The sequence below is a fragment of the Sus scrofa genome, chromosome 6 (assembly GCF_000003025.6).
Source record: "Sus scrofa isolate TJ Tabasco breed Duroc chromosome 6, Sscrofa11.1, whole genome shotgun sequence".
In the NCBI taxonomy this organism is placed as follows: domain Eukaryota; kingdom Metazoa; phylum Chordata; class Mammalia; order Artiodactyla; family Suidae; genus Sus; species Sus scrofa.
The window spans coordinates 164,707,071-164,717,972 of NC_010448.4; the positions used below are offsets into that span (position 1 = coordinate 164,707,071).

Genomic DNA, 10,902 nt, shown 5'->3' on the forward strand with positions numbered 1-10,902 from the left:
TCTCCCAGACCAACACACACCCCCATCTGTCACCCAGGCTGTGGTTTGCTCCTGTTGAATGGGCAGATGTGGTTCCAGCGTCGGCGGATGCTGACCCCAGCTTTCCACTATGACATCCTGAAGCCCTACGTAGGTCTCATGGCCAAGTCTGTCCAAGTGATGCTGGTGAGTCCATCCCTGTCTCACCTGAACACACTCACCCCCGGCACAACTCACAGAGTCCACCCTCAGACATTTGTGTCCCTCAGGCAGCCATCAGGCAGGCCTCCAGAATGAGGTGCTAAGAACATGCTATGAAATGGGGCTCCCCCAAACGGGATGGGACAGAAAAGCACCCAGGCACCAGCTTGGATCCACAATTTGCTCCTTGCCCTGGGAGCAATGGTCGTGGTGAATTCAGGGTCGACTCCCTGACAATCACGACCTCTTCCACAAAGTGGACTAGAGCAAGGGTCTTTCTTCAGGATCACAGGGTAAGCTGCAATGGCCGGCCTGGGGAAGGCAGCTCAGGGGCAGCGAGGAGATGCCAGGATGCTGCCCAGGAGGACTCTGGCCTCAGTGCCAGGGTTTCGGAATGGAAGTGAGTCACCCGTGGGAGGAAATGTAGCCAGGTCCACACTCACGGAGCTGGACCACGATAAACACCACCTCCGATCTAGACGGTGGACCACCAGGCCTCAGCTAGCACTGGATGAGTGAAAGGAAGAGAAGGACCTTGTGTCCATTCCTAGGGGCCCCAGTATAGACCCTTAGGCGTTTTCTTGCCTTGACAAATTTACTAGCTGATGTTGGAAGACTTATGGCCAGTTCCAACCTCAGGACACACAAGATCCCCCCTCGTCCTGTCAGAAACTCTGCTTTCAGATCTGCCAAAAGGAGGTTATCATCATGGACTGATCCTAAAACTTGGAACTCATTAGGAATATATAGAAGAGAACAGAATTAGTTAATTACACACACACACACACACACACACACAAACCGTATAATTATGTAATAGGGCTGAAACAGCCATCAGATTACTCACGTGCTTTACAGTCTCAAGGTGAGAAACACACACCATTAGAAAGTTGAGACATCTCATCAGAAGATGTGGAGAGGCAGAGAGAGAGCCTGGCCTTGCCAGCACCAGAGCAGAGCAGGGTCACTGTCCCCCTCCCACCACAGGACAAGTGGGAGCAGCTCGTCGCCCAGGACCCACGTCTGGAGATCGTGGGACCCGTCTCCTTGATGACCCTGGACACCATCATGAAGTGCGCCTTCAGCCACCAGGGCAGCGCCCAGACAGACGGGTCAGTGACACACCTGCAGTGGCAGCTGCTTGTTCTCACCAGCTGGGAAGGACCACCCTGGCAGGCACTTGGGACAGCGGGATGCTTTTCAGCACAAAAGGCATCATTCGGCAGGGAGCCCCCCACCACGGGCAAATTCCAGCCCAGACCAAACCCAGACTCAGTCACACATCCTGATCCCCGACACAGGGAGACGCCTGGCCACTCAGGCCACTGGTGAAGGGCAGAGGGTCTGGAGGGCTGTGCGGCAAAAGGACAACGGCCTCAGTGCTGCCTGTCCCCACTGACTGACACCTCCCCCTAGAGCCCTACTCCTTCTCCAGTTCAGGTCTCCCACCAGTAAAGTCTCCTCTCATCCTCTCCCTTTCAGGGATTCCCAGTCCTACATCCAGGCCATTTGGGATCTCAAAAATCTCATTTTTTCCCGCTTGAGGAGTGCCTTTCTCCAGAATGACATCATCTACAGGCTGAGCCCTGAAGGCCGCCAGTGCCAGCGAGCCTGCCAGAAGGTCCATCAACACACAGGTTCCGCTTCTAGTTCTGAGTTACTCCCCTCCTTCATCGGGCACATCTGAAAGGGGCTGGCCTTGACCCTGAGGTAGAGCCAGCCTCCTGTGTCCCTTTCAGCAGCTGAGACATTCTCACACCTGGTACCTTCTAGGGCAGGGACTGAGAATCCAGATGTCAGGGTGTCCAGAGGTTTCATGCGTCACCACATTGGTGATGTCTGATTGGCACGCCCTCCCAGCAGCCTCCAGGGGCTGTGCTACGGGGGGAGTCCCAGCCTGTGTCACACGAGGCTGGTAGTCTCAGCCCTAATATGCACCCCATGCCCTACCTCATCCTGATCCACCTGCCACCCAGATTGGGCCATGAGGGGCAGTGGGGTTACTGTGGATGCTGTATCTGAGCTCCCAGAGCTCCCACCTAAGCCTGGGAACCACTGTTCCAAACAGACCGAGTGATCCAGCTGAGGAAGACTCACCTTCAGAAGGAGGGAGAGATGGAAAATGTGAAGAAGAAGAGGCACTTGGATTTCCTGGACATTCTCCTCTTTGCCAGGGTGAGTGGGGGGTATGAGGTCTGAGGCTTTGCCCAGAAGCACAGAGGAAGGGGCAAAGGTGCACTCTCCCCCTGCCTCCTCAGATGGAGAATGGGAACAGCTTGTCTGACACCGACGTCCGTGCCGAAGTGGACACGTTCATGGCTGCAGGTCACGACTCCACAGCCAGTGGCATCTCCTGGGTCCTCTATGCTCTGGCCTCCAACCCTGAGCATCAGCAGAGATGTCGGGAGGAGATCCAAGGCCTCCTGGGGGACGGCACCTCCATCACCTGGTGAGTGTCCCAGAGACGGAGAGCCCCGCACGGACCGCCCACCCCCCACCCCCAGCGAGTGGAGACTCCCCCGTTCCCCAACTCTGCCCAGCCTCAGGATGGCCTTTGTTCAGGGACCACCTGGACCAGATGCCCTACACCACCATGTGCATCAAGGAGGCCCTGAGACTCTATCCGCCAGTACCAAGCGTCGGCAGAGAGCTCAGCAAGCCCATCACCTTCCCTGATGGACGCTCCTTACCTGCAGGTATGAGCGTCACCACACCCACTAACCTCAGCATCTCGCTGAAAACATGGGAGATCAGACATCCACATGAACTTGCCCACCAGCCACACTTGCAGACCCATTCCTGCCTCAAGTTAATTAATATTTATTCTCTATTTAGGATGAGGTGGTGAAATGCTAGACACAGAACATGAACCCAGCAAAAGTTCAATACAAAATGTTAGTCCTAGAATGTAGTCTTGTCATCGAGCCCTCAAATTCTATATCCTTACGACCTGAACACTTGAATGAAAAAGAGACAGAAGCAGGGGAAAGTGTGCTTCTTTTCATATGGGGTCTAAGTAATGAGAAAGCTCACTCCTCAGTCCCAGGTCAGGTGGTCAGTCTCTGAGGAGCCCTCAGGGGAATGCAGACAGCAGCTGAGGACCAGGTATGGGAGCCCACCCATTGGGACTGTGCCCCACCCCTGCCACCTCCTGGCTGTGGGATCCTAGACCAGCTGCATGGAATCGCTGAATCCACATTTAGACACGTGGATCCTTGAGGGCTGCTGTGAGGCTTCAACAAGTTAATGCATATCCCCCGGGGGCCCTAGGGGGGCACTTCACAAATGTGAGTTCGCACCCGAGTCACTCCTAAAAGGAAGCCTCCAGGTCTTTGGACTCTCAGGGCTGGGTCACGGTTCCGGGCTCCTGGTCTTTGATCCCCTGCTCTGTCACCTCCAGCCCACCTCCCCTGCCTCAGCCTCATTCATTCAGAGTGATGGGGAGTGGCTCTCATGGCGGCTGCCAAGTCTTCTGTGCAGGCACAGAACCCCTGCTGCCACGGGAACCATCAGTCTTCTCACCCCTGCCCTCCCCACAGGAATCATCCTCTCGCTCTCCATTTACGGCCTTCACCACAACCCGCAGGTGTGGCCGAACCCAGAGGTATGAGGAGGGTCCCCGGGAGGAGGGATGGGATGCTGTCCCCAGAGCAACACCTCCTCCCGCTCCTTCCTTCTCTGGGATTCTTGCCCCCTGTGGCTGAGAGGAGTTTGACGCCACTTTCCTGGCCCCTGTGCTCTCTCTGCAGGAGTTTGACCCATCCCGGTTTGCACCGGGTTCTGCTCGACACAGCCATGCCTTCATGCCCTTCTCAGGAGGATCCAGGTGAGCCCCTCTGGACTTGGGTCAGCAGTGTGTCTCTGGGTGTGACCCCACGTCTGTCCCCACCTGTGTCCATATGTGCTACGTGCCGTCATGCCCTTTATGTTGGTGTGTTGAGAAGGAGGCTGTGTCCATGTACAAAAAGGCCTTCAGAGCACGCCCCCCAGTTCCTGACCTCCGGACTCTCCCAGCGGCCGGACACATCTCCGTGTCAGTGGCCTTTCCAAAGTGTTCTGGGGGTTTCCTCGCTTTAGGCGTGTGCCTTTTCAGCCGTAGAATTTTTCATGAAATATGAAGGTCAGTTGTTTCTTTTACACAAATCTCAGTTACCTTAAAGGTGATTTTCTCTCTTCGCCTGTTATTGACCCAGCCCCCGCCCCTTCTGCTCCATTCCCCAATCTGACGCTCAGGGTCTCACTGCGATATAAATGGGTTTGGGTTTCCAGCTGCCTTCCCTGTCCTGATTGTTCAAGCCAAATACGTGAACGGTGACTCTTGCCCCTTGAAGCCAGTTTCCAGCCCACTGCAGGGTTCTCTATTTTGCGCTCTCTCCCAACAAAATTTTGACAGCGCATTAATATTCACATAGCCCTGGCACCTTTTCCAGTCAGCAAATTTCTTTGTATCTAGCGGGAGTTATATGCTACAATCCCAGAATCGACATAGCCTAACGCTGGCAAAAAAAAAAAAAAAAAAAAAAAAAAGCAGGAAACGGAGGGCAATCAAGTTCTTTTGAGAGAAAATATAAAATATTACATTCTCTTTGGATACGACAATTGCATTTGTAAGGTGCCTTATAAAGCACACTTGAAATAGCGCTTGAGCAGAGTGATAGGCTCCAAAGTGACTGCTGAGAAAATCTTCAAAGGCTGCAGAGCTTCCCAAGAAAGGGTAATTTCCAGAGCTTTGTCATTCGTCGAAACATTTTCTTCTGAGTCCTTAATTCTGTGAGTCGGTTTGAGAATCAGCCATCACAGTACAGATTTGAGGCAAACGTTCTTACAGAAATGGCTCTAGAATTGGGTTTCTGCCAGGGTCCAGCCTGTCTTAGTGGGCATTGGCTGCACATCCTGAATCTGCCACTAGAGGGCAGGAGGTAAATGGTCAAGCATTTTGAGGATTGCAAACCTGCAGCCCCTCCAAGAAGTCTACAAGGCAGTTCACACCCTAGGTCAGAATTAGCACTGTCTTTCATTTCGCTGTGGGATTATTTTCAACATCATTAGTTTTATTCAAGCATAAAACTATTTACTAAGCCTCTCTCCCCATGCCAAATCCTGTGCTTCAGAAACTTGAATACTTCTGACACACCCCAGCCTAAACCCAAATTTAGTCTTGAACCCACTTTTTTTTTAAATAGAATTCTTCACCTGGTATATGGACTTACTGAGGCTCAGGTTCGTTGTGTCTCAGAACAGAAGAAATTCATTCAAGAGACAAAAAGATAGGCAAGAAATAGATTTCTTAAGATAGGACGTTTTTGAGAGATACAAGCGGGCAGGCAAGAAGGATCAGCCCCGAGGATTGGGTGGGCTAGATTTTTAAAATCCCAGGCAAGTGGGGAGTGTGAAAAGACCGATCTCTCACCCATTCTTCCAGCAGACCACAGGCTTACATCACTAGCTCCTCCTCCTATCCTGTAGGAGAGTATTTGACCCTATGTCTTCAAACTAGGACTGTCATGGTGCTTATTCAAATCAGCAGAAGGGTGATAATATATGTTAAAATATGTTGAATCATCTCATATTTCCATATGATGAGGGTCTCCTACTTTTTTGGGTTTTTTTTCTTTTGTCTTTTTAGGGCCGCACCCCAGCTTATGGAGGTTCCCAGTCTGGAAGTCGAATCGGAGCTAGAGCTGCCAGCTGACACCACAGCCACAGCAACACGGGATGCGAGCCACATCTGTGACCTACACCACAGTTCATGGCAATGCCAGATCCTTAACCCACTGAGCAAGGCCGGGGATCGAACCTGCAACCTCATGGTTCCGAGTCGGATTCATTTCCACTGCACCACAACTGGATTTCTAAGGATTTCCTACTTTGCTATGACATCTCTCCCTTAAATTCCTGGCCTTGACCCTAAAGCTCATTATCTAGATGAACATGAATTCAGACCTTTTACCTTTCAGCTTTCACTGGATGACCTGAGGCATAGCTCCTGCTTTTACTTATGGTTTTATAGTTAACCAAGCAGGCTTTATTCCGTGGCATTCTGATGGCTTTCTTGAGTGTTTGCCAACTTACAGTGGTCTCCCAAAGTTCCTTAGGTTTTGCTTTCCATCTATGGTCCCCTTCCGGGGCTTCTAATACTACCTGTGTAACTATACTGCTCTATCCGTATCACTTTGAAATGGAAACACAGAGACACTGTCCCTGCCTCCAAGAGTTGACAAGCAAGAAACACATGCCTCTACTCCAGACGGACATCATTCATTCATTCATTCATTCAGTCTTTCACAAACTCACTCACTCATTCATGATGCAGAGGGCTCACGGTCCCCGGCTGCTGACACCGTCCCGGGCACGGGACAGGATGTTCCTTGAATAGAAGGGTGAAGGGGCTTGAGATGTTCGGGGACCAAGAGATGCAGCCTGCAGAGGAGGTGAGGGTGGGCTGTCACTGGACTTAGCCTTGAGCATGTGGCTGGCAGAGGTGGAGGGAGGGCACTCTCTGCAACCGCAACGGGAGCTGAGAGAGGAAGCGGAGCCGGAAGGCGAGACGTGAGTGAGGAACCACCCAGGGAGGGCTTTGATGCCAACTGGGGCATCCGGGTGTGTCCTCCCCATGACAGAGGCCATGGCAGGGCCTGCATTGCCAAACCTTTGGCAAAGGGACAGGAGGCAGGGCCACAGAAGAGGCCAGGTGAGGAGACCCAGGTCCGGACAGGAGGGACACTTCTGCGGAAGAAGGGGAAGGCTCCCGAAGGGGGCTGACTGAGGGGGTGAGGGAGGCAGGAGGCTGGACTTGAAAAGGGAGGCAGATGGGCGAGCCTCTTGAGGGTGGCTAACCTGTAGCCCCTCCAGGGAGGCTCCAGGCCGCCTGCGTGGCCCCTCCAGGAACGGGCATTCTGACGTCCTTGCACAACTGTCGTGTCCTGTCTGGGGATCAGGGTCCCTGTGTGTCCTCATAGAGGATGCGGGCCTGAGAGTGTGGCCCACCCCACCCCCTACAGGGCCCTGGCCTGGCCTGAGACCGAAAAACTGTCTGTGCACCAGGGAACAGAGCACTAAGTCACCTTTAGTGACTCCCTTGACCCTGTGGCTGGAGCACTGACCTTCCACAAGGGATTTCCCGGGGCTGGGAGCAGAAGCAGGAGTGAGGAGCTGGTCCTGGAGAGGGGTGGGCTTCCTCAAAGGTCAGAGGACAGTGTGGACCAAGGCTGGCAGCAAGACCAGTGTGACCTGCCAGGAAAGGGGGTCGGGTCGGGTCACACGGACAGCCCTGAGTGCCCCTTTCTGGCCAGCGCTCAGGGGCCCGAGCCGGCCCTGCTCAGAACAGGCTTTGACAGCACTTCTCCTTCTGTTTTCTTCCCTGAACCAGGAACTGCATTGGGAAGCAGTTTGCCATGAACGAAATGAAGGTGGTTGTGGCCCTGACCCTGCTCCGCTTTGAGCTGGCACCAGATCCCTCCAGGATTCCCGTTCCTATTCAAGGAATTGTGTTGAAGTCCAAAAATGGGATCCACCTGAACCTCAGGAAGATCCCATAACCGCTGTGGGGACAAGGACAAGCTCTGAAGGCCTCCTGCTGGCCACCCTGTCTTGCTGTCCCTCTCCCCTGTCCCCTGCCTCTTTGCCCCCTTCTCTTGGACCACCTGCAAGGCGACTTCATGCCCTGCCTCCTGCCCATCGGACATTCTGCCCTTCTCCCTCTCACCTCTCTCCAGGCTCCCTGTCTGTGTATCTGTCCATCTGTCTCTGAACCACCCGGATCTCTGAGTGTCCACATCAAGAGCCACCACCTGCCGTCCTCCAGTCGGTCTGCCCTCTCCCTGTCCTTCTGCCTTTCTGCTTTTCTGTCTGTCCATGGATTCATTTCCTTTTGCTGCTCCAATAAGTTCCAACAAGCTTAGTGACTAAAACAACACAAAACCACCCTCGGATGGGTCTGGAATCAGACGTCTGAAATGGGTGTGGCTGGACCACAGCAACGATGTCGGCAGGACTCCTATGTAGGGATGGGAGAGAAACTCTCTCCTCTCTCTCTCTCTCTCTGCCTTGTTGAGGCTTGAGAGCTGCAGTCCTTGCATTCCTTGGCGCCTGGAGGCTCCTCCACGTTCAAATCCAGTGCCATCTCTAAATGGCCCTCTAGGTCCATCTTCACATCACCTGCACTTTCGTAAGGGCATTGGTGGACTCACGGGCCCACTCAGAGAAAACACAGCTATCTGAGGCTCCGAGAATCCCAGGTGGATGCCTTGGGCAGCCATTGCTCAGCCTGCCAAATCCTGGGTGGCTAGCATCACTCTGGGCCCCCATCTGTCCCGTGCCTTGGGGCTCTACATGTTTGTCCCTCACGTGGCCTCCCTTCTGTCCGACTCCCTGATAAAGTTCGCTGTGTCACCTGGAGTCTGTGTGTCTTCCTTTGAGAGGCGATGGCTGGATGGAAGAGAGAGAAGGAATGGAAGGGAGGAAAGACAGAGGAGATGAGGAGGGGAGGACCCCAGCAGGCTGAGCGTGTCCCAGTGCCCCTGCCACCTCCCACCCTGGGGTCCTGAGGCCCCACACCCTGCCCAGAGCCTGAGGCTCCCGATGCAGCTGAGTTAGGAGAAAGGGCTCGTCTCCAAAGGCTCAGAGGGGAGAAGCTCACACCTGTCACCCCTCACCTGTCACCTGTCAGGAAGGAGCCTACCCCTCCCTGCTACTCCGTGGTGGCTTCCTCATACCACCTTCTTCAGAGTGGGGCCCAGCCAGAGCCCCTCTGCTCCTGAGCAGGAAAGCCTTACAGGCCTGGGGGCACGTGGGGGCCCAGTGCTTCATTCCCAGTGAGATTGGACAAGAACCCAGCCTGACCGTGTCACCAGTCCCATCAGCCCTTCCTCCCGCATAGGGCCAGCAGGCTCCTCAGTGGCACAAGTGGGCAGCTGTCACAAGGCAGCAACCAGGTGGCCACAAGGCTTGACCCCAGGCAGGGACCAGATGGCAGCCCCTCCCCCACAGGACAGCCCCTACAGCCCTGGCTTGTCTGCTGGGCCACCCTGAGGGAGGAGGGGCCTCTTCTACCCGGTCTCTCCTGGAGACTGGGTTTGGTCCATTCTCCCCCATCCCTGGGCCCTGACCAGCCCCAGGCCCCTTGCACTCTCCCCCAGCGTCTCTGCAAGCACCCCTGCTCTCTTACTGGTTCTGCACAAGGGTCCACCTCTGATCCCCACCCTGTCCTTCCCAGCCCAGGGCCCTCGGTGCCACAGGAGACCTCCCTTTGTCCTCTCCGGTGGGGTGATGCCACCATATGCCTGCTGAAGGGACATCACCCCAGCTGGGACCTTCAGCCCAGTCCCCTGGTTCCTAGCTCACTGGGCTAGTTCATTCTGCACCAAGAAGGGCTCAGGTGGATGCTCAGTGCTGGCAGGGGGTGGGGCACAAGGGTTACCTGGGAGCATCCTGGGTAGGAAGCTGGGCAGGTCCCCTCTCCTCAGGTAGTATAGAGGTTCTCCAGCCCATCACTCTCAGAGCACAACACAATGGAAATTTTGTATTTTGGTTCCAGCCTTAGACCTGGGCTCTCACCACAGATTTTGCAGGGGATGCAAAGTGACTAAGAAGGTCCAGAGAGTGGGAAAGACCCTGTCTGTGTCTACACTCCTAGGTACACCCCCACCACCACTCGTTGTAGACACACACCCTTGTGCAGCATCAGCTGTGTGTGCCTCTCACACACCACGTGTCATGCACACACAAGCCCTTATCCTAGGTCGCCGCAGGGTGTGTTTGGAGAGCTGGAAGGGTTAAGTGGAATCATCTTTAGTGCCTGCTGGTCCCCAGCTCCTCCCCTCTCACACGGAGCCCTCTGCCTTTCCCGCTGGCTCCGGAGCTCTCACCCACTCCTCCCTCAGAGAAAGAAGCAATTCTACTCATGGAGTCTTTATCCAGATTCCAGAGTCAGAAGCCTCAGCTCAAGCTCCGAGCATCTCGGCCCCAGGTTCCTTCCCTTAGTGTCGAAGAGCCTCTTCCAGTTCAGCCCCACAGGCCTCGTGACAACCCAGAGGTAAGGGAAGCAGACACGTCTTAGACTTTGGAGCCACCCATGGGCCAGAGATGGTTATGACTCTAGGCCCTGTTCCCTGGTGATGCCTTTTGAAACCATTTCTTCACTTGCACAGAGACAGGTCTGTCGAGGGCCAGGACGGAGGGGAAAGCGGGGGGCATGGGGGACACCCTGGCTGAGGCCTCTGCATCCCATCCTCATGTGGACAGGGAGATCTGGGTCTTGACAGGGCTTTGTAGGACTGAGCATATGACTGGTGGCCAACCTTCCAGGGCTGTGACCGTCTTCTGAGAGGGGAAGCATCAATAGCAGGAAGGATGTGTTTCCAGATGGTCTCTCCCCAGGGCAACATAAAGGCGACGCCAAGTCCCAGGACTAGAATTCCCCTCTTGCCCCTGCCCCCAGCATCCAAGCATCCAGGGCCCTCCCTTCCACACTTGCCTAGTTCCTGGTTTGGAGCCGACTAATGGCCTTCGACTTGAACCCTAGGGCTGTATGTACCCCTAGCCATCAGGCAGCTGCTGCGGGGACTGCCAAGGAAGGATCACTAATTCATCATGTGGCCCCAGCCTGACACCCTGTCTAAAAGTCCCTCTTTCCACCTTCATACCTCTTCCTGCCTCGAGGTCTGATTCAAACATCATCCTGTCCAAGCAACCCCCTTATAATGCTGCTCTGCCACCTTCCCC

General features: G+C 54.6%; 1 protein-coding gene across 1 annotated transcript in view; it reads left to right on the forward strand.

Moving 5' to 3' along the window:
* The window catches only part of CYP4A21 (cytochrome P450, family 4, subfamily A, polypeptide 21), a 43,152-nt gene extending 34,583 nt beyond the window's left edge, over window positions 1-8,569 (forward strand). Inside the window, 9 exon segments of the mRNA NM_214425.1 lie at window positions 38-165; window positions 1,168-1,292; window positions 1,663-1,817; window positions 2,249-2,355; window positions 2,439-2,629; window positions 2,743-2,876; window positions 3,720-3,784; window positions 3,930-4,006; window positions 7,550-8,569. Of these exon segments, the coding sequence (NP_999590.1) occupies window positions 38-165; window positions 1,168-1,292; window positions 1,663-1,817; window positions 2,249-2,355; window positions 2,439-2,629; window positions 2,743-2,876; window positions 3,720-3,784; window positions 3,930-4,006; window positions 7,550-7,718 (1,151 nt within the window). The 3' untranslated portion in view covers window positions 7,719-8,569.